The 23102-nt window shown below is 49.0% G+C and overlaps 1 protein-coding gene across 17 annotated transcripts in view; it reads left to right on the top strand.

The window, feature by feature from the left end:
• The window catches only part of TMCO4 (transmembrane and coiled-coil domains 4), a 114438-nt gene that overhangs the window by 28006 nt on the left and 63330 nt on the right, over window positions 1-23102 (top strand). For 14 of the 17 annotated variants that reach the window (XM_063631732.1, XM_055261721.2, XM_063631742.1 and 11 more), the window contains 3 exons: window positions 164-338; window positions 1082-1109; window positions 17349-17481. In XM_063631732.1, coding sequence (XP_063487802.1) covers window positions 164-338; window positions 1082-1109; window positions 17349-17481 — 336 coding nt within the window. The remainder of the gene's footprint in view (window positions 1-163; window positions 339-1081; window positions 1110-17348; window positions 17482-23102) is intronic. The other 3 variants (XM_063631740.1, XM_063631737.1, XM_063631739.1) reach the window with 1 other exon arrangement.

Here is a 23102-nt window from a genome sequence, read left to right on the forward strand (position 1 = left end):
AACAAAATGCACATCACCCAAAATGCCTCTGTATTTGAGGGATCACAGTCACTAAGTCGTGCACGTGCAGGCCGTTCACATCCGTGACCACAACTAATCTACACTTCCCAGTGGAGGCTGAGCTCTGAGGATCCTGGGGAACTAAGCCATGTCTGCCTTTCAGCTCCTTCTGCACAGAGTTCATGGCAGGCCTGGTGAAGTGGCTGGAGTTGTCCAAAGCCGTCTTGCCAACCATGACTGCTTTTGCGAGCGGCCTGGGAGGCGAAGGAGCAGATGTGTTTGTTCAGATTTTACTGAAGGACCCCATCTTAAAGGACGACCCGACGGTGATCATTCAGGTACACCCAACACCTGGTGGTGGCTGCTGGGGACAGTAGAACAAATCATTTTCTTTCAATGTTAGCCTAAAAAATCACTTCTAGTGGGGTGGAGCAGTTGGAAGATAAAATATGTCATCATAATATCATATCATGATCATAGCCGATGTTGAATTATCATTATTGAATTATTTACTCTTGACTTAATGCTTATTATGTGCTGGTACCTTTTCAAAAACTAACTCATCTAATTCTCAAAGTGACTTTATGAGGTAAGTGGTAGGGCCATCCCCATTTCATAGTTGAGAAAACTGAGACACAGAGAGGTTAAGTAACTTGCCCAAGGTCAAACAGCTGATAAGTGGTGGAGCCAGGATTTGAACCTTGGTAGTCTGACTCCAGAGCCCACATTCTTCTAAGCTGTGGCGCCTCTTTTCAGACGCAGAAGCTTTGCTGTGTGCCCTTGAGCATGTCACTCACCAGCTATGCCTGCAGTTAAAGCAGATAGAAGCTTGTGACACAGACTGTTGGTGGGGAAAGTACATGGATTTAAAATAGCCCCTTCCCCTCCTCATCTCACTACTTGAAGTCCTCATGTATTTCTTTCTTCACTCGCCTGTTTATCATCTGGCTCACATCTAGAATCTAGGGCAGTGGCTTTTTGTCTGTCTTGTTCTGCCACTTGGTAGGAGTCAATATTTGTCAAATGAGCACGCTGATCGTGTATCAGCTTTGTCATTGATGCCTGTTGTCTTCTCCCTCAGGACCTTCTGAGCTTCTCACTGAAGGATGGTAAGTTGATTTTCTAAGCTCTGTAAATGGTGGGTATCCATCTTCACCCCTGGTTAGCAAAGCCAGTGAGGGGTGCCACCACCTGAGGCCGGGTCCCCTGTGGCCTTTTGACTTCAGGAAGGAAAGGAACCTGATGTCATTGGTGAGCTGGTGAGCCCATCATTCATGCCAGGACTGCGTGGTGCTTCTCAGACTTTATTTCACTTATTCCTCACAATAGGCCTGTGGTTTTACCTCCTAAGTAACTCTTGAATCTGGTTCCTTCCCCTCTCCACCCAGGCCCCTGGTCTGAGCCACTGTCGCCCCTCCTGGATAACAGCAGGGACCTTCTCACTGGCCTTCCTGCCACCACTCTGGCCAGCAGTTTTCTCCCCACTCTGCAGATAGAGTGTTCTTTTCAAAGGCCCACGTCACCACGCCAGCTCCCTGCTAACTGCCTCGAAGTGGCTCCCTCTGCACTCAGGAGAAAAATATCAGCCCCTCTGGAGTGGCTCTCAGGCCCTAGTGGGCTGACCCTTGTCCTGCTCCAGCCTCACCTCTGCTTTCAGTCCCCCTGCAGTGGGGCTTCAGCCACACCGGCCTCCGGCAGCTCCCTGAGCACGTGTGCTTTGTGGCTTTGCACGCACCCCTGAGCATGTGTGCAAAGTGCAGCTTTGCACGCACCCCAGGGCACGTATGCTTTGCGGCTTTGCCTGCACCCCGGGCACGTGTGCTTTGTGTACAGCGGCATCTTTGCACACACCCTTCCTCTGGCTGGAAATCTCTTGCCCCCCTTTGCCTACTTACTTTTGACCTTTCCTTCATCCCTTCGCTCAGTCATCACCTCTCAGGGGAAGCCTTCTGGGTCTCCTGACTTGCACGCTCCCGGCACCACATCGACCATGGTCACAGCTGTGCCCCTAGTTACATGATTCTTGGACTGGTAACTGGCTTTCCACGAGACCACAAGGTGCCATTTAGGCAGGGTCTTGTGTCTGGTTTTGTTCACTTCCAGGGCTTGACCCAGCACCTGGCACATCACACACACTTGGTAAATATCTGTTGAATGAATTAATGAAATAGATCTTATGGCCCCATCTTATGGATCAGGAAGTCAGTTTAAAGAGGTTAGGCAATTTACCCGAGGTTGCTCAGTACACGGCAGTGCAGGACTCTCTGTGTTGGCTCCTTAGGACTGCTGTGATAAATTCCCAAAAACTGGACAGCTTAAAGCAACAGGAATCTCTTCCCTCACAGTATTCTTGGCCAGGAGTCTGGAATCAAGGCATCAGCAGATCACACCCCCTCTGAAGGCTGCAGGGGAGAATCCACTGTGCCTCTTCCAGCTTCTGTTGACCCCAGGTGTGCCTGGTTTGTGGCTCCCTCACTTCAGTCTTTGCCTTCTTCCTATGGCCTTGTCCTTCCCCCTTTCCTCCCCTCTGTGTGTCTTTTATGAGAACTCTTGTGTAGGGTAATCTCATTTTGAGATTTTTAACTTAATTATATCTGCAAAGACTCTTTTTCCAAATAAGGTCACATACATAGGTTCTGGGACACAGATGTATCTTTTTTGTGGTGGTTGGCGGAGGGCGGGGGGTTGTGGTGCACTATTCAGCCCTCTATACCAGGATTCCCCAACCCCCCAGGCCACGGACTGGTACCAGTTCATGGACTGTTAGAAACTGGGCCACAAAAGCAGGAAGTGAGCGGTGGGCAAGTGAATGAAGCTTCATCTGTATTTTCAGCCGCTCCCCATTGCTGGCATGGCTGCCTAAGCTCCACCTCCTCTCAGGTCAGCGGCGGCATTAGATTCTCGCAGGAGCGCGAACTCTATTGTAAACTGCACATGCAAGGGATCTAGGTTGCGTGCTCCTTATGAAAGTCTAATACCTGATGATCTGTCACTGTCTCCCATCACCCCCAGATGGGACCTTCTAGTTTCAGGAAAACAAGCTCAGGGCTCCCACTGATTCTACATTTTGGTGAGTTGTATAATTATTTCATTGTATATTACAGTGTAATAATAATAGAAATAAAGTGCACGATAAATGTAATGCACTTGAATCATCCAGAAACCATCCCCCCGGCCCCCGCCAGTGGTCCATGGTAAAACTGTCTTCCCAAAAACTGGTCCCTAGTGCCGAAAAGGTTGGGGACCACTGCTGTCTACCACTCCAAGATGCCTGCATTAAGCCACTGCACGGGCTGCCTCCTGAGCCCCTCCCCACCCCCACATCTCCCGTCCAACTTCTTCCCACCAGGTCCTCTCTGCCAGGGCTCCCCTATTATTGCACAAGTGGCTTCTGTTCTCTAAACTGGGGAGAAGCTTTTATGCAGTGACCTCTGATGTTTATTCTGATGGCAAGCAGGGAGGAAACACAACATAGAAGAAATCGCCAGCATCCTCCAAACCCTGTAATGAGGAAACTTTTGCCTGGCTCCCCACTGGAACCCTCCTAGTGGAAGGAGGAGGAGGAAGAGCAGAATTTCGTAGTGGGAAGGAGCCGCAGGGGAGGTCAGCAGGGCAGCAGTGCAGTGGGCGGGCTTTGGGCCAGCTGGAAGCCTGAGGAGGGAGAGTGGGATGGATTTCACCTGGGCAGGTATGCAGATGGCCGGCCTCAGCAAGGAGAGCGGAGAGAGGAGGGGTGAGGGGCTGCCCCCAGAACCATTCTTCATGCTACAGAACTGCTGCAGACCAGGTACAGAGGATGGAAGAGAGAGGGCTCAGAAATGACGTCTCAGCCCTCGGATTCTGGTGATCTGGTGCCAGCTGCAAGGGGACTGGGACTCTGTCTCAGGAATCCTGGCGTTTGTCTCCAGTGACCCTTTCAGGGCAGGTGGTAGTCAGGGACCCTAAAAGAGGAGGGTGCTGAGTCTTGCTGAAGCCCACACAGCAGGGCGGATGAGCTGCTTTCTCATGCGTGCTTGGCCATGCATGTGTGTTTAGTGCAGTTAGTGCCTGCCGGGGTGGCAGGACATGTAGGTCACCCTATCTTGGGGATTCTTGTTATGAGCATAATAAATTTTATTTACTGTTTTTTTTTTTTTTTTTTTGAGACAGAGTCTCGCTCCGTCACCCAGACTGGAGTGCAGTGGCGCAGTCTCGGCTCACTGCAAACTCCGCCTCCCGGGTTCACGCCATTCTCCTGCCTCAGCCTCTCCGAGTAGCTGGGACTACAGGCGCCCGCCAACACGCCCGGCTAATTTTTTTGTATTTTTAGTAGAGACGGGGTTTCACCGTGGTCTCGATCTCCTGACCTCGTGATCCGCCCGCCTCGGCCTCCCAAAGTGCTGGGATTACAAGCGTGAGCCACCGCGCCCGGCCTTCTTTACTGTTTTTTAAAAAAGACCTCTAAGCCCTTGCTACTCTCAGTGTGGTCCGTGGACCCAGCAGCATCGGCACTGCTGGGAGGTTTGTGAGAAATACAGAGTCTCAGCCCCTACCCGGACCCGCTGATTGGAATCTGCGTGGAATCTGGGCAATTCCGGAGTGCTACTCTATGGCTCCAAAGAGTGTGTTTGGGCCTAGTGTATCCAAAGCATTTTAATTCCATATCGTGGAGCTGAAAGGGCTCTCCACGGGTGACCGGGCCAGCCTCTGCTTTCAGGCAGGCGAGGCCTTCGGTAATACTTTATGTAGCAGAGACAGCTAGGCGGCCCCCAAGGGAGTGGCAGGGTTGGCCTGAGAACATTGCTTCGGTCACTGGACTCTGAGTTTGGGGCATTTTCTGTCTGCACCCCCTGGAGCTTACATTTCCAAGGCCAGGCAGTCTCAGGAGTTGTCATATATTTCATTACAGAGCGATTGTGTCACTTTATTTTTTTAACAGAAGTGAGGGAAGAATAATAGTATCTGATCCTCCTGGACTCCCTTGGAGAGAAAGGCTGGGTTGCATGGTGGTCTGAGACTCGGGCTGCTGGAGATCAGGGCAGCAGCTCAGCACATAGAATCTAATATTGGAATCAGTGTAATGGCAAAGCTGCCATGTGCCAAGTCCTAGCTGTGCGGCAGGCATGGCGCTAAGGGCTTGCGCTGGCATTTCATCTCTCGTCCTCCAGTGAGGTGGTTAAGGCTATTGCCCCCACCTGGCAGACCTGAATCTCACACATCAAGGTCAACTTGGATGATCCTCTCTCTTTTTTTTTTTTTTTTGAGATGAGGTTTTGCTCTTGTCCCCCAGGCTGGAGTACAGGTGGCATGATCTTAGCTCACTGAAACCTCTGCCTCCCGGGTTCAAGCGATTCTCCTGTCTCAGCCTCCTGAGTAGCTGGGATTACAGGCGTGTGCCATCACGCCTGGCTAATTTTTGTATTTTTGATAGAGACGGGGTTTCACCATGTCGGCCAGGCTGGTCTCAAACTCCTGACCACAAGTGATTCGCCCACCTCGGCCTCCCAAAGTGTTGAGATTACAGGCATGAGCCACCATGCCCGGTGATCCTCTCATTTTCACAGGTGGAGAGACTGAGGCCCAGAGAGGGGAAGGGGCTTCCTTGAGGACACACAGCGGCAGAGGTAGACTGGGAGTCAGAAGCAGTTCTCCAGCCTCCCGGGTCAGCCCTTCCTTTCTCTCATTGCCTCTTCATGAAGTAGAAAGAGAATCAGCCTTGGCCCTGAAATCTAACTTTCTCTCTTTCCTCACCCAGAGAGAGTTATATGCATCCCACCACCTCTTTCTGCACCCCACCCCTGCAAACCCCAAACCATCTTGGGCACTTAAGACATCTCCACTGACTCTTCTCTGCTGTTTGTGACCTTGGAGCTGGCTCTGGCAGAAGAATTGAGTGGGTTTAAAACAGCCTGTCTTATGTCATTGCCTGGTGCTTCATGCCCACCCAGGCACGTTCTCATTATAGGCAACATCTAAACCAGCATCGCCCTTAAAATTTCCATTAACTACCACTTATTCAGCACCCGTTAAATGCTGGTGACCTTACCTGGCTCTTGTCAATCACTGTTTAATTTCATCCTCACAGCCATCCTTTAAATGTAGGCATTCCCACTTTACAGATGAGCAAACCGAGGCCCATAGAAGTGAAGTAATTGCCTAAGCTGGTAAGTGGCAGAGCTGGACACTCTAAAACAACTGCTGTTAGTCAAAACCTTGGCAGATTTTACCCTCAGGAATTAGGGAATTGAGGCATCCCCATGGGAATATAATAATACCTCATATGTAAATAATACCAGGCTTTGATAATGCCTGGGAGGTGCCTTTGGTTTATCTGATAGCCTCACCAGGTGCCAGCAGGTAAGAGGAACAGCTTCAGTGGCACACTGGGACCCAATGGGAGCAAGTGCCAGGGCTCCAAAGGTCCCCAGAGGTCAGAGGTACGTAGACCCTCAAATCACCTTGTTGACAGTTGTCATGTCTGACCTCTTTATCCGTTCTAACGAATAACCAGGGACCAAGAATGGGGAGTATTTTGGGGGTTGATTGTATTACAGTTCAAGCCCCACCTTGGCAAGTTACTGAATGTCTCTGTGCCTTGGTTTCCCCAGCTGTCCAAGGGAGTGACACTAGTCTCTATCTAATAGGGTGGCGGTGAGGATTACATGAGCGAATCCATGTAGAGTGCCCAGCATGGAGCTGGCAGGCAGGGCACGGGCTGTGAGTGTTGCTGGGGTGACGGTGGCCATGGTGAAATGGGAAAACCCTGGAGTCGGGGAACCTGGATTTTCATCCTGTCTCTTGAAACTCTTGCGTGTGACCTTGATCAAGTTGCTTAACCTCTCTGAACTGCAATTTCAAGTACAAATAAGGGGCAGGAGCCAAATGTTCCATAAAAACACGATTTTTTAAAACTGTCTTGGGTTCTAAGAAGATGATCTTGAAAATCATGTCAAGATCCTTACAAGGATCTTGTAAGGAAAAGGTTGGTGTCATAGATGGGCCAGTTGTCCAGGTCCTTCCCCATGAGCTCCATGAGGGCAGTGCCCTTGTTGGGCCTGTTTACCTTTGCATCCCAGCAAGTGCAACACAGATGGACACATGGTGGGCATTAGTATTTGTTGGATGGAGGGAAAAAGGGAGGGTGCAATAGAAGGATGGGTGGGCGACCCTTCTTTGGAGAATGAGCTTAGATGCTGAGCAGCATGATTTGCTGAATGTCTTCCTTCTACTGAGATTGATGGGGGCAGAGGAGGAGGCTGTGCTGCAGGATTTCTCCCTGGGTGTGAGACGGGCTGATTAGTCACGGAGTCAGCCCAGGAAATCAGCATGAAAAGCTGCATTTCTCAGAACTTCCTGGAAGGTTGACCTTTACTGAGAGTTTTGGGATCTTAGTCACCGAACGATGCCATATTGGCAGCTGGGTGGAATTTTTTGTGCGTGCTAATCATTTCCTTCTCCTCATCTAGTAGCAACCCACGAAGTGCTTTGCCCACACAACCGAAAAAATAAGTCTTTTACATGATGAAAGTTAAACTAAATCTGAGCTGATAACTCTCAACCTCCACACGATTGATGTTTGAGGCTGTATCATTTTGTTGTGGGGGGCTATCCTGTGTGCCGTGGGCTGCTTAGCCGCATCCCTGGCCTCTACCCACTAGGTGCCAGTAGACATTCCTGAGCTGCGATAACCAAAAATGTCTCCAGACATTGCCAGTGTCCTCTAGGTTGCAAAACTGAAAATACGGCCATCTCAGGTGGGGCTGGTTTACTTGCATTTGATAATCTTCCTAAGTTCTTCTAGTTGCTCTCCTAGGCCGCTTACGTAGATTCTGAGTTATTGCAGAGTAGATGATCGTCAGATCTGCTGCTGAGGCCGGTACTGTTACCTGCTCTTACAGGGGAAAAAATGAAGGTTCTGCAGGTTAAGTGAGTAGCCCAGGATTACATTTCAAAGTAAGTTTCAAAACTCCATTTAAGGCCAAGTGAATCTCACTGTGAATTATGTATTGGTCCCTGGGAGACTTAAACTGCATCATGATTTTTGCCCTCTGATCTCTGAGTCCAAAGGGAGGATCACCTCTAGGCCCTGGAACTGCAGGAGGCACACGCACTTGAGCCACGGCACTCTCTACTGCAGACGTGGCTCTGCTTTCTGGCCTGGGATTTATTACTGGATTGCAAACCCTGCCTCCCTGATGAATCAGAAAAGCTTGAGATGTTAGTCTTGGGTTGTGGTAAAATGGCTGCTGCATTCTCCATCAACATCTTTTTTTTTTTTTTTTTTTTTTTTTTGAGATGGAGTTTCACTCTTATTGCCCAGGCTGGAGTGCAATGGCACAATCTTGGCTCATCACAACCTCCGCCTCCCAGGTTCAAGCAATTCTCCTGCCTCAGCCTCCCGAGTAGCCGGGATTACAGGCATGTGCCACCATGCCCAGCTAATTTTTGTGTATTTTTAGTAGAGACAGGGTTTCTCCATGTTGGTCAGGCTGGTCTCGAACTCCCGACTTCAGGTGATCTGCCCGCCTCAGCCTCCCAAAGTACTGGGATTACAGGCGTGAGCCACCGTGCCCAGCCCAACATCCTTGAGATTCATACAGTCTATAATCCACATCCAAACAGCCTGATCCATCTATTCCGCAAATAAGAACTGACACCTGCTGTGTATGCCCGGCCCCGTGTGAGGCAATGAGAGTAACTCTAATAGCAGATGCTCATTGAGTGCCTACTGTATGCCTGGCTCTGAGCTAAGTGCTTACTTTATAGGAACCAATTCATTGAAACCCCACAATGACCCTTGGAGGTAGATGCTGTTACTGTTCCCATTTTACAGCAGAGGAAACTGCAGCTCAGAGAATGAAATGCCTGCCCAAGCTGGAAAGTGAGGAGTCAGGATCCCAGCCAGGCCTCAGGGCTCCTGAGTCCACCTCTTACCTGCTGTTCCACCTCCCACAGGGAGATAAATGGAGACCTCACCCCTGCAGCTGACTTTAAGAGGGTTGGATGAGGCCTGAATGAAGGGCGGGTGTCCACGCGGCCGGAACCAGAAGAGCCACTGCTCTTACTGATCCTGCATCCAAAAAGGTGGAGATGGGAGGGTCTCAGAAGCAACCCCTCCTCTCTCCCCTCTGCTCCAAGACCACTGGTCTTGAAGTAAGCTTGTCACCACCTTAATGCCCTTAATCATCCTAAGCCGTGAGGACAAAAGGCGGGAGTCATCCCCAAGATGTCCTGAGTTAGGCTGACCTGTGAGGGCTCTGCAGCCAGGCTCAGCCTCTCAAAGTGGGGACCCTGGGCACACAACGGGGCTTAAACACAGTGCTCAGCAATGGACAGGGTGCATGGGACTGGAATACTGTGTAGCTTTTTCTTTATATGGAAAATAATTCATTTAGGGCAAAAATGGGGCTACGTAATAAATATTCTAGAAAAAGCATGTAATCTAAAAAGTTGGTGAATCAAGGGGTAGTAGTGTGGTGGGTAGGGTAAGCAGTTGTATGAGTGTGACCTGTGAGGTGTGTCCTCGGACCCAGGGAGAAGAGAGACAAAGTGCCCTTGCCCTGGCACAGCAGCAGGCAGCCCACAGCCTCACCTTGGCACCCTGGCTCAGAGAGTGGCTTCTTAACAGGTACAGGAAGGAGGAAACATGACAATTTCCCATGAAGTAATATCAGCCACCCTGTATCGGGCACTTACTGTGTCCCAGGTGCCAGCCAAGCTCACCACATCCATCCTCTTATTGCCCGTCAACAAAAGCCAGATCAAAAAGATATTCTTGGCTGGGCATGGTGGCTCACGCCTGTAACAATCCCAGCACTTGGGAGGCCGAGGCAGGCAGATCACTTGAGGTCAGGAGTTCGAGACCAGCCTGGGTAGCATGGTGAAACCCCATCACTACTAAAAATACAAAAATTGACCAGGCATGGTGGTGGGTGCCTGTGATCCCAGCTACCCGGGAGGCTGAGGAACAAGAATCGCTTGAACCCTGGAGACAGAGATTACAGTGAGCCAAGATCGTGCCACTGCACTCCAGCCCGGGTGACAGAGTGAAACTCCATCTCAAAAAAAAAAAAGAAAAAAAGAAAAAGATATTCTTATTCCCCTTTTGCAGATGAAGAAACTGAGGCTCAGAGAGGTTAAGAGACTTACTGAAGCCATTCAGCTAGTAGGAACTCAGATCAATATTTAAACCCAGGTCTGTTTGACAAAGGCTGAAGTTTCTGCCTCTGGGTTCCTTCGCTTTGGTCTGGAGGGCAGCCCCCAAAGGGCGGGGATTGACCATGATCTCTTCCCAAAGGTGTGGGCTCTCCCAGCAGGTACAAGGTCAGCCCCAACCCACCATCCCTGCCTCCATGCTCAGAGATGGAGCCATTACTGGGAACAGGCTGGTTCAATGCCTTACAACAGGAGGCTGTCCTGCCCCCCGCTTCTGATTTGGGGGATTTGGAAATGTGGGGAGGGTCAGGATTGTTATCACAACTTGTGGGTACAACTGGCATTTAGGGCCAAGTTTCTGGGGTGCTGCTATTCTTTGATGCATGAGAGTGTTAGATAATGAAGTACGAAACGCAGCTGCTTCTGTATTGAGAAATGCTGGTGGGTGAAGGAGTCCTGTCATGAACCCACAGCCTGGCTCTGGACATGCCCCTTGCTCTTGCTGAAGCAGGGGGACCAGTTGGCTCCAGGGGCTCCCACAGTATGTGGTTGTGTTTCTGGGGTGGGCACCAGGGCTAATTCCCGCAGTTCCGGGTGTCTGGCACACTTCTGCCCTCTGGTGGCAGAGCCGAGATCCCTCGGTCACCCTCCCCAATCCCCCATCTTTCCAAAGAACTGTTATCCCGTGATACGTAACTTTTAGGTGTGCCTGTGGCCCATGACCTAGGGCTGCCCCTGAGATTGTATGTATACCCCATGTGCATAGAATATAGGATTCATAGCTGGCCAAACGAGATTGTCCTAGGACACCAAACTCACTCAAGAGTAAGGGATTTGCCTTTAAAAGGCAGTCATAGTGGAATGAGCAGAAATGTTGGCATCATATAATTTGGATTATAATCCAAGCTCCAGCACTCTCTAAACTGTGTGGCTTTGCGAAAGTTTCTTATCCACTCTGCACCTGTTCTTTCCTCATTTGCAAAATGCAGCATCATAGTGACAACCTCCTAGGACCATTGGGAGGATCAGCAATCACAAATGCAAGCTCCTGCCATGATGTCTGCTGCTTAGGAGCAGGCCAGGGATGCTGGGTTCCCTTCCCTGCAGAGGTGGCAGGAGGAGCATCATGCTCTGCGTCCAGGCGTGAGCACAGCCAGACCATCTCAGACTGGGAGGAGCTCATTTGCAAGAGGGGGAGCCCACTGCTCTGTTTCCTGGGATAGGAATCATCTGTTTCAGAATCACTGGGAGTGGAGAGTGTTGTTAAAAGTACAGATTCCTAAGCCCTACCCCAGATCTCCTGCATGTGGGACCGAGGAAGCTGAAATTCCACAAGCTCTCTGGGACCTTGATGTTCCCCAAACTCTAAGAACCACTGTCCCGCTGTGACTCTCAAGTCTCCACATGACCCTGTTGCTGTTGGGCTGTTTCAAGTCCATTTGACCTTGGGCTTTAAAGGTCTCTCCTTGTGAGGAGGAACAGGTACCCTGAGGCTGACCCTCAGATCTCTGAGCTGGAAAGGACCTCTGGATACCAGCTCCTTTGGTCCTTCTGGGAGGATCCAAAAGCCTGGGCCTGGGCACTGGACTGGAATCGGCACATCTATCAGAAGCAATAGGGGGGATGTTGCAGCACCCATTGATCATGGGCTGATTTAGAAGGAGGCCGTGAGGAAGGAGTGCAGACTGGAAGCATGGGCGGGCTTGGGAGAGAGGTGTGTGGCTGGAAGACAGTGTTCTGCTAGCTCGTGGCCCTCCTTCCCACTTCATGGTGCAGGGAATGCGTGGCGGTCAGGTGCACAGCCTCTGCAGCCAGGCTGCCACCTTACTACTCACTGGCTGGGTGAACCTGGGCCACTGGCCTAAGCTCTCTGCACCTCACTTTCCTCTTTGAGAAGATGGAGTTTCTATAGTACCCACCACTTCAGAGGGTCATAAGGATTCAATAAGCCAATACATGCAGAGAGTGTAGTGCAGAATCTGATCTAGATGAGTAGGTGATAAATGAAGCTTCCACATTAATAGGATTATTGGTCATAGGATGTTTCTGCCGAAAGGGGATATACATCTCATCCAGCAGAACTGTCCCCCGCATTTGGATCTCTTCCAACAGAGTTCCACCCACTCAGTCATTCATTCATTTCTACAAATATTCTATTCCTCTTACATACAAAGATTATCAAACCTCTGCTTTGTATTTGGCATGGGCCGAGGTACTAGGGATGCACAGTGGATTTGGAGCTTGTATTTTATATTCTAGAAGAAGAAGAGACAAAATAAACAAGTAGGCAAATAAAATATGTATATAGTTGTTTTAAATGGTGATGAGAAGAAATGGCTGGTCACAGTGGCTCATGCCTTTAATCCCACCACGCACTTTGGGAGGCAAAGGTGGGTGGATTGCTGGAGATATATATATATTATCAGAGCATGGAAGCACATGCCTGTAGACCCAACTACTCAGGAGACTGAGGTAGGGGCTCACTTGAGCCCAGGAGGTTGAGGCTGCAGTGAGCCAAGATCATACCACTGCACTCCAGCCTGGGTGGCAGTGAGACCCTGTCTCAAAAAAAGAAAGAAAGAAAGAAAAAGATACGAAGAAATAACTCATGGTAAGAGACTAGGAAGCAGTGGACTGGGTCAGGGAGGGCTTCTCCAAGAAGGTGACATTTGAGGAAGGAACTGAGTGTTCCAGGCATGGTCAAGCCTCTGACGTTTGTGGCATGTGCCTGTAGTCTCAGCTACTTGGGAGGCCAAGGTGGGAGGATTGCTTGAGGCTGGGAGTTTGAGACCAGCCTGGGCAACATAGCAAGATCCCCATCTCTTAAAAAAGAAAAAAAAAGACTATGACATTTAAGAATAATTCACCACTGTAAGAGAAGACCCCACTGAGAGGAGGAGAGAGGCCTTAACCCATTAATCCACTCTCCCCTAGTCCCCTGGGGGAGCAGGACTCGGAGGGTACTAGAGAGAGAGAGGGAGTCTCAGTGGAGGTGGGAGGCAGAGAAAGGTCTTTTGTGCTGCGTGGGGTAGGTGGCCACAGCACAGAACCCTGGCAGGCCAGAGAGAACTTTGGTCAGCTAATGACTCAACACATCTTAACTATGCACCTACTAACTGCCAGGCATTGTCCAAGCACTGGGAGAACAGCAAGGAACAAAGTAAAGGTCACTGCCCTTGTGGGACAGACATTCCGATGGGGAAAGCCAGACAATAAACCTATACAGGGAAATGGGGTGATGGAGATGAGATGACTGGGGGCTGAGCTGTTCTGATTTAGGAGCTGCTGGCTTCTCTAAGGAAGTGATATTTAAGCGGAGACCTGACTGATGGGAAAGGGCAGCCGAGCAGAGATCTGGGGCAGGAACTTCCCAGATACCAAGAATAGCAAGTGCAAAGGCCCTGAGGCAGCTGTGAGCTTGGCTTCTTGAGCTGCTGGTGCCTGAAGCAGGGCCAGGTAGAAGACGAGGTGGGAGAGGATGGCAGGAAGGGGCTGGATAATGTGCAGTCTTGCAGACCATGGAAAGAAATGTAGACTTTATTCTAAGTGCACTGGGGAGCTGTCAGAGAGAGCTCTAAGCCAGGGAGAGAACACGACTGGATTGATGATCTTAAAGAAGCTCAGTGGCTGATGTTTGGCAAATGGAGTGCAGAGCCAAGAGTGAAAGATGAGAGCAGTGAGGCGGCTGGTGGTTGGAGAGTGATGGCTGTGGCGGTGGCAGTGGAGATGGAGTGAAGTGGTCAGACCCAGGATATGTTTTGCAGGTGCAGCTGTCAGCATCAGCTGGTGGGCTGGATGTCAGGACAGGGAAACAAGAACTAAGAACAATGCCCAGGCTTGTGGTCTGAGCCCCAGGGTGGATGGGGCACTTTTTTCTTTTTTTGAGACCAAGTCTCCCTCTGTTGCCCAGGCTGGAGTGCAGTGGCATGATCTTGGCTCACTACAACCTCTGCCTCCCAGGATCAAGCAATTCTCCTGCCTCAGCCTCCCGAGTAGCTGGGATTACAAACGTGTGCCACCATACCCGGCTAATTTTTGTATTTTTTAGTAGAGAAGGGGTTTCACCATGTTGGCCATGCTAGTCTTGAACTCCTGACCTCAAGTGATTGGCCCGCCTTGGCCTCCCAAAGTGCTGGGATTACAGGCACAGGCGTGAGCCACCACGCCTGGCCTGTGGGGCACCTTTTATTGGGACAGGCTATCAAGGAGCAAGTTGGCCCCCTGGCAAGTTGGCAGTAGAGCCTGGGCCAGAGAATGCCAATTTCCTGGGTAGCACAGGACTCTGCCCCTCCCTACTGCCTTCTAGACGAGGAGATTTGCTCTTAGAGCTTCCAGAAGGAACATGCCTTAAACTACGAACCCTGGCTCCAAGACCAGCATCCCTGCCACCAAGTCCTTGAAATGACCTATACACAAGGCTAAGATACAAAGCCCCGTGCCTGAGATTACCATAGGAATGTTAATCACACATGCACCCAGCAGCCTGCATGCTAGAAGGTGAATCACTGCAGCCTTGACCAGTGGAGTATGTATTAGCAACTAATTATCATTGCCACCAATTAATCATCATGGCCAAAGCTTGGTTTCTACAACCCAATTATCATGTGGGCACAGTAGTCTTTGCTCCTATGGGGGAAGGAAGGAGCTCCTTTTTTCCATGGAAGTTTACTGAATCTAATAACCCCAAGCCACAGCATGTGGTGTCTGTCCCCAGCACGTACACAGCTCCTCATCCCGGGAGACAGCAGGGCAGCCCCGAGAGACCCTGTTTCACTCTGGGGACCCTGGGTCAAGGAAGGAACTGATTTCTTTTGCAGAAGCCGAAACCTCAAACTTCAAGACTTCAGGGACTGCGTCATGGTAAACGGTCCCTCACGTGGAAACATGAGGACAGGGAAAGGAGGGTCCCCTATACCAGAACTCAGGAAACCCTATTTTTGGCAAGCTTCTCAGGTCATGCTGATAGGCAGCTGGACTGGGGAATTAGGGTTTTAGACAACTCGTGTCTTCACAGGGCCAGGGCACACAGGGAAGGTGAGTGCGGAGTAGCTGAATGCCAGGTCTTTGTGACTTTCTGTGTCAAAAACATTCAATTTGGAAGCATGTCATAGTACTTGAGTCACAAAGAATTTGACCTAAAATTCGGAAGAGTTTATTCATTGGTTCATTCACTGCATAAACATTTTTTGAGTTCTTATTAAGTGTCACACCCCAGGTAGGTACAGGGGTTGGAAAAACAGATGACTAAGCTTACAGTCTAGTAAGATATGATGAGTACAATCAAATGGGTAAGATACAGAGAGAGAGGTCTGTGTAAGCGATCACAGACCCCCAAAGGAAGGAGTGATGCAGAAAGGGTTCAGAGAGGAGGTGATGGTTGAGTCAGGTCAAGGGTTAAGTGATAGAATAATGGCCCCCAAAGATGTTCACATCCTAATCCCTGGCAACTGTGAATATGTTACCCTACATGGCAAAAGGGACTTTGCAGGTGTGATTACATTAAGAATCTTGGGATGGGGAGACTATCCTGGGCTTTCCAGATAGGCCTAATGCAATCACAAGGTCTTTATAAAAGGGAGACAGGAGGATCTAAGTCAGAGCAGGAGATGTGACCATGGGAGCAGAGGCTGGAGTGACTGGAGGGAGGGGCCACAAGCCAAGGAAAGCAGACTGGGAAAAGCAAGAAAACAGATCCTCTCCTTGCTAACACTGTGATTTTAGAATATCCGGCCTTTAGAACCGTAAGATGCTAAATTTGAATTGTCAGCCAGGCGTGGTGGCTCACGCCTCAGCCTCCCAAGTTGCTGGAAATTACAGGCGCCCCCCGCACCACGCCTGGCTAATTTTTGTACTTTTAGAGGAGATGGGGTTTCACCATGTTGGCCAGGCTGGTCTCAAACTCCTGGCTTCAAGTGATCTGCCCACCTCAGCGTCCCAAAGTGCTGGGATTACAGGCGCCCGACCTCCTTCACTTTTTTGTCCTGTGCGGTATTTGTTTGTTGTTTTGTTTCTTAGTTGGGACCCCATGACATATTATCAAGTTACTCTTCTATGCATTAAAAATTTTGTTTCATTATATAAGCATTTATTTTCCCTTTTTTCTTTATTTATAATATCCACACAGAACTGTCTCTTTTTTATTCCTTTTTTTCAATTATTGAGATGGGATCTTGCTATGTTGCCCGGGCTGATCTTGAGCTCCTAGGCTCAAGTGATCCTCCCACGTCAGCTTCCAAAGTAGCTGGGATTATAGGCACATACCACCACTTAGCCGTAAATTCTCTTAGCCGTAAATTCTTCTGGGTAAGAACTTATTTTTGAAAGTCATTACATACTTTTCTTGGGCATCATTTTTTATGGCCCCATGGTGTTTGGCTGGATGGGTGTGGGTTATTTAACTGATTTCCTGATGTTAGAAATCCAGGTTGTTTCCAATTTCATATTATAAATACAGCATAGTGCCTTTATTTACTAAATATCATCTGCATTTATGGTTGTTTTCTTAAGATTACAATTCCAGAAATGGAATTCCTGGGGCAAAGGGGATGTATTTTTTTTTTAAGTTTTTGATACCTATTGTCCAGTTGCCCTCCAGAAAGTTTATACCAGTGCATACTTCCACCAGCAATGTCTCTGGGCATCCATTTTTATCATCTCCTTCACAGCTACAAAATTTTAAAAACTGATCTTTGCTCATTTGACTGGTGTGAAATACAACCTTCCTTTTTTCTTTTTTGAGACAGGGTCTCACTCTGTCGCCCAGGCTGGAGTGCAGTGACACGATCACAGCTCACTGCAGCCTCAACCTCCTAGGCTCATGATCCTCCTGCGTCAGCCCCCTGAGTAGCTAGGACCACAGGCACACACCACAATGCCTGGCTAATTTTTGTATTTTTTTGTAGAGGTGAGGGGATCTCACTATGTTGCCCAGGCTGGTCTTGAACTCCTGGACTCAAGCGATCTGCCTGCCTCAGCCCCCCGAAATGCTGGGATTATAGGAGTGAGCCACCGCACCCAGCCCCACCTTGCTTTTGCTGAATATTTCAATAGTTGTGTAGTATTCTGTCCAGGCAACTGCATCATTTTTTTCATTGGCTCCCATGGGGTTGTACATTTAGGCTGTTGCCAGTGTGGGTTTCATCAGTTACACTACTAATATCACTGTTCTTAAAACCTAAACTGATTCTTTTCCGGTGTTGTTTCTGTCTTTCAAGGGCACTATGATGCCCGGGCCAGAGTCCTCGTTTGCCACATGACCTCCCTGCTCCAAGTGCCCTTGGAGGAGCTGGATGTCCTTGAAGAGACGTTCCTGGAGAGCCTGAAGGAAATCAAAGAGGAGGAATCTGAGTAAGAGAGCCCCGCGACCCCCATCAGGATCCAAGGATTTCCGCTTCAGTGCACTTTGCAGATAACAGAGTCCCCTTCTCCCTTTAAGAGATGGTGTAGTGAGGTGGAAGGAGCCCTGGACAGAGTCCCAGCTGCGGTCCTGACTCGCTGTGTGGCCTTAGCAAGCTACTTGCCCTCTCTGGGCCTCTGACTTCATTTGCAAGAAGAAAAGATGAAATGGGCCAGGCACAGTGGCTTACGCCTGTAATCCCTGCACTCTGCAGGCGGATCACTTGAGGTCAGGAGTTCGAGACCAGCCTGGCCAACATGATAAAACCCCATCTCTACTAAAAATACAAAAATTAGCCAGGCATGATGGCATGCACCTGTAATCCCAGCTACTCGGGAGGCTGAGCCAGGAGAATCACTTGAACCAGGGAGGCGGAGGTTGCAGTGAGCCAAGATTGTGCCACTGCACTCCAGTGTGGGTGACAGAGTAAGACTCTTGTCTCAAAAAAAAAAGAAAAGAAAAGATGGAATGAATGATTGCTAAGGGACTTGAATCTGTGACTTTAACATCCTGGGGCCCTGACACCCTGTTCCACCTCAGACTCTTGTGACACCTGGTTCACGGGCACAATTGACCTAGATTCAATTCCTGTTTCTGATACCTGTCCACTGCTTGACATTGGGTGGGTGGCCTTGCTTTTCTAAGCTGCAGTGTTCTTATCTGTGAAACAGGAATAAGGATAGTGCCCTCCCAGGATCATTAGGAAGAATGAATGTCTGCATATTATAAAATGCCTGGCCCAGGGCTGGCACACAGCAAGTGCTTGGTAGATGTGAGTCCTCCCCTTCCCCGACATGTCCTGGACCCATCAATTGTAGAGTTGCTTTGCTGTCTATATATGGTCAAGAGTGTGTAGAAGGAAATAATCCTGGTAACTTGGCTGGTGCTCAGCTCTTTGCAGAACACTTTACACAGGATCTAATCCCAGAGCAATAAATCAATTTCAGTCACAGCCTAATCCCAGGCTCCTGGCACAGGCACGTCTCCCAGGTCTGGGGTTTTTTTAGCTGCCGTGGTGTTCTTTGACCAGCCAGGTTACACTAGGTCAGCCCACCTGGGAATTTAATCCTAAAGCCAAATTGAGACCCAGAGCCACCCTCATGCCACAGTTAGTGGAGCAAAGAAAAGGAGTATTTCCATGAGAAAGGGGGAAACTTGGTTTGTTGAAGTAACCTGTAGACATACTAGCTTTGACGTCCAGAGTTGTGTCGGTATAGAAATACCTGGATCCATGTCAATTACCGTAATCACGAGGGCATCCTGGGTTCTTTGGATATGTCGGGAATTTATAGGATCTTATATGCCTTGAAATTAAGGAACCTCTCAGTTATTATTTGGAAATCTTATTATCAGAGAGAAACGTATTACGCGGAGCAATTTGTTCTGATAATACCAGTAATGCCAAGTTAGGGAAGATATAAACCAGAAGGTCTAATACAGGCCAGTTCTGCCACTTACCAGCCACGTGAGTTTGGGCATTATTTAACGTCTCTGAGCTTCAACTTCCTCACCTGTGAAATGGGGATAATAGTAGCGCCCTCCTCACAGAGTTCCTATGGGGCCCAAATGAGTTCATATATATGTGAAGTGTTTCAAGTGAGCCTGGGACAGAGTAACTAGTCCATAAATATTATTTGCTGCTGTTAACAATACTGTTCTAATTGTGTTATTATAGACCCTTTTCTAAACTATTATAGACCCTATTGTAGTCTATGTGTAGACTCTTTCCCCAGAAAAAGGCTTCACACATGTAATTTTTTATGCAACGTTAGGGACTCTCAGATTCTGTGGTCTCTGGAAGGATCTGAGGCCCAGGGAAGCCATAGCAACTGTTCAGCCAGGAGACCTGGCTCTCAGTTTGATTCTGCTACTAACCCTCTGTGTGGCCTTGGGCACGTGGCTTTCCCTCCCTGGACACCAGCACACATTTTCTTTTTTTTACCTATACAATTAAGGGATTGAATGATATGTAAATTTCTTTTGACTGTAAGGTTTTATGTTTCTGGGAGGTGAGTTCATCACTGGGCTGACCAAGGTGACTCTTTGCAGCTGAGGTCTAGAGTGTGACATACCACCCGTCCCACCCCTCTGCTCCTGGGTCCCTGTCTGAGCCCTAAGGCCACCCGGCTTCCCTCACTTGTTTAGTGACTTCACCTCTCCTCTCTGTGCCTCATTTCTTCATCTCTCACATGAGGATAATGGTAGTATCACCGTCATAGCATTGTTGAGAGGATTAAATTACTTAACACATATCCAAAGCTGGGACCCGTGCTTGGCACATAGTAGAGTCTCAGCAGATGTGAGCTCATGAGCTGCTGGGGTTGATACTGCTCACATAGGCCAGGCACGGTGGCTCACATCTGTAATCCCAGCACTTTGGGAGGCCGAGGCGGGTGGATCACCAGAGGTCAGGAGTTCGAGACTAGCCTGACCAACATGGTGAAACCCTGTCTCTACTAAAAATACAAAAATTAGCTGGGTGTGATGGCGTATGCCTGTAATCCCAGCTACTTGGGAGGCTGAGGCAGGAGAATCGCTTGAACCCAGGAGGCAGAGGTTGCAGTGAGCCAAGATCACGCCATTGCACTCCAGCCTGGGCAACAAGAGTGAAACTCCATCTCAAAAAAAAAAAAAAAAAAAAAAAATTACAATTAAAAATAAAGAAAGATACTGCTCACATCATAAGAACGTTGCCAGCATCAGATTTTTCCTGAATGCCTACTAGATGCAGGCACAAGATGCCATCTCACTCGATCCTCATAACAGACACCTAAGTGTTTCACAAATAAAGAAATAAAGTCAGAGGGGTGGCATAACTCAGCCAACGTCACATGGCTGGCCAGCAGCATCTGATTCAACCACCACGTCCAGTCTGAATGGCTCTCACTGTGTCCCTCAAGGCCTGGCTGGCAGTGGCAGGGTTTCTCCTTAATTCTGAAGAAAACAAGAAAGATAATGATTTTATGGGGCCATCCAGGCCTTTACTAGGAAAGTGTCTGTAGACCTCTCAGTGATAAGCTCTCTCTATCTGTCAGATTTAAAAACAGAAGGTGATGGTGAGGATAAGGACAGAGAACACCCTCTTACGGGAGATAAGGTGACGGAGAGTAAGACTGATTTGTGGATCTATGAGATGGGCAATGCGGGCGTCTTGCTCTCAGGAGGTATCTCTGGCTTCAGCCTGGGATTTGGCCCAAATCTGCATGTGGTTTCAGCCTTTGTCTTTGGGCAGCTGACATGGAAACGGCAACTCAAGTTCGCGTCTGCCTTTTCAGCGTGACCGTGACTGTACGACGGTGTGGGTTGCTGTCATATCTAATCAGCGGGCAGTCAGTGCATTCGGATTTAGTGTTGTTCTCTGGGTGTTCACTTCCAAGGAAAGGGAAGGAAGCGTTGTAAATGTGACTCAGAGCAAACATCTCCCCTTTAATTTCAGTGTGGAGATTCAATCAGACAATTGAAGTAATTGCAAGAGTATAGTGCTGCAATAATGAACGATGCCTGGGAAAGCTATTTTATGTACAAAAAAAAATTTTTTTTTTTTTTGAGACAAAGTCTCACTGTGTCACCCAGCCTGGAGTGCAGTGGCGCAATCTTGGCTCACTGCAAGCTCCACCTCCTGGGTTCACGCCATTCTCCTGCCTCAGCCTCCCAAGTAACTGGGACTACAGACGCCCGCCACCACGCCCGGCTAATTTTTTGTATTTTTAGTAGAGATGGGGTTTCACCGTCTTAGCCAGGATGGTCTCGATCTCCTGACCTCGTGATCCGCCCGCCTTGGCCTCCCAAAGTGCTGGGACCACAGGCGCGAGCCACCGCGCCCGGCCCCCAAAACAATTATTAAGAATGTGCAAATACTTAAAACAGGGAAATAGACTGGCCATTCAGCTGAACGTTAGGAGAGAGTGCCTTAGCCAAGTAACTTTAGGAAAAAATATCTTCTTTTCAAATCAACAAATGCTTACAAACTTTTTGTGAGGGAGATGGGGGAGACAGTCTTACTCTGTCACCCAGACTGGAGTGCAGTGGCATGATCACTACAGCAGAGGCTCACTGCAGCCTCGACCTCACAGGCTCAAGCGATCCTCCCACCTCAGCCTTCCAAGTAGCGTGGATCACAGGCGTGCACCACCATGCCCGGCTAATTTTTTTATTTTCGTAGGGTCAGGATTTCACCCTGTTGCCCAGGCTGTTCTGGAACTCCTGGGCTCAAGGGATCCTCCCACCACCGCCTCCCAAAGTGCTAGGATTACGGGCATGAACCACCATGCCCAGCCTATATATTTTTATTTAGCCAACATGTCCATCCTGTACCTCTCTGGTTTTCAGAGATGTGGACAGTGAGTAGGGGAGTATATCACCGCAGCAAGGTGGTCACCTCCAATCCTTGTTGGAATAATTAGGCTCCTTAGAAGAAAGATTTCCTGAGTACCTCCAGTTTCCAAGCCCAGGGCAAGCTGCTGAGGATGGGGAGTTGGAAATGGCTTGGTCTGTGCTGTGAGAGCTTAGCTCAGCAATTTTCAGACTTGAGTTACAGCAGAATCTCTGGAGGAGGAACTTGTTACTGATACAGAATCTTTGTCCTTAGACCCAGAGATTCTGCCCCAGGAAGCTGTGTTTTTAACAGGTACCCCCTGGTGATTCTGATGCCCACCCTCTGAAAATCACTGGTGTAGAATTCCAGGATAATGTGGCACAGAGGGTTAGGGGGCCCAGAGTCAGGGCATCTCAGCAACCTTGGGGTTTTGGCCAGTCTTCCTGGAGGATATGTCCCACCTCGGCTGACTCCTGAAGGTTGAGTAATGTTGAACTAGTCACAGGAAGGTGGGAAGGTCCTTGACGTCCAGGGGCCAGAAGGTGACTGGAGGCAGCTCAGTACTTCCCAAGGGTGATGTGTCAGTGAGGAAGTGATGAGTGTTAGAGGGGGAGAGAGGGGTCAGGACACAGAGGGCATGTCACATCGGGGAGAGATGACAGTGTCCTGAAGGCAGCCAGGCAGGCAAGGAGGGAAGAGGAGAGAGAGGCAGGTAGTCATGGTTATATTATTCTATTAATACTTGGCATTGGCTGCTGCAGTGGTGCCGTCTCATCATCTGACCATGGGTCATTTGATAGTTACATTTCCTAAGCAACAAAATCAACACTCAGAAAAATTAGATGATCCAGTAAGTTCATGGCAGAGCTGAGCTCAAACGCCTGTTCCCCAAATTTCCAGACTATTTCCAGGCCATGTTTCTTGAATCAAGATGCCGCTGACTCAGCGCCACATCGCTTGTCTAGTTGCACGTTCCCATCTTGTATCGTCAGCAACTTGAATGTTTTCTTCGGCCTTGAACTCTGCCGAAAGTCAGTAATCTTCAGCCTTCCACTTGGAACTGACTTAAGAGTTATCAATTAAGGGTCAAGGCAGTTCAGGGTCAAAGTATATCTCCAGCCTGTGTTGAGGAGGAAATTATTACAATAATAATGAAAAGAGTGATAATAGCAATAAACATATTGAACAATTACAGGATGGTAGTCACTATGTCTCAGTGTCTCTGTCTCATTTAGTCCTCACAACACCCCTGGAAAT

This window comes from Symphalangus syndactylus, chromosome 22 (genome assembly GCF_028878055.3).
Source record: "Symphalangus syndactylus isolate Jambi chromosome 22, NHGRI_mSymSyn1-v2.1_pri, whole genome shotgun sequence".
In the NCBI taxonomy this organism is placed as follows: domain Eukaryota; kingdom Metazoa; phylum Chordata; class Mammalia; order Primates; family Hylobatidae; genus Symphalangus; species Symphalangus syndactylus.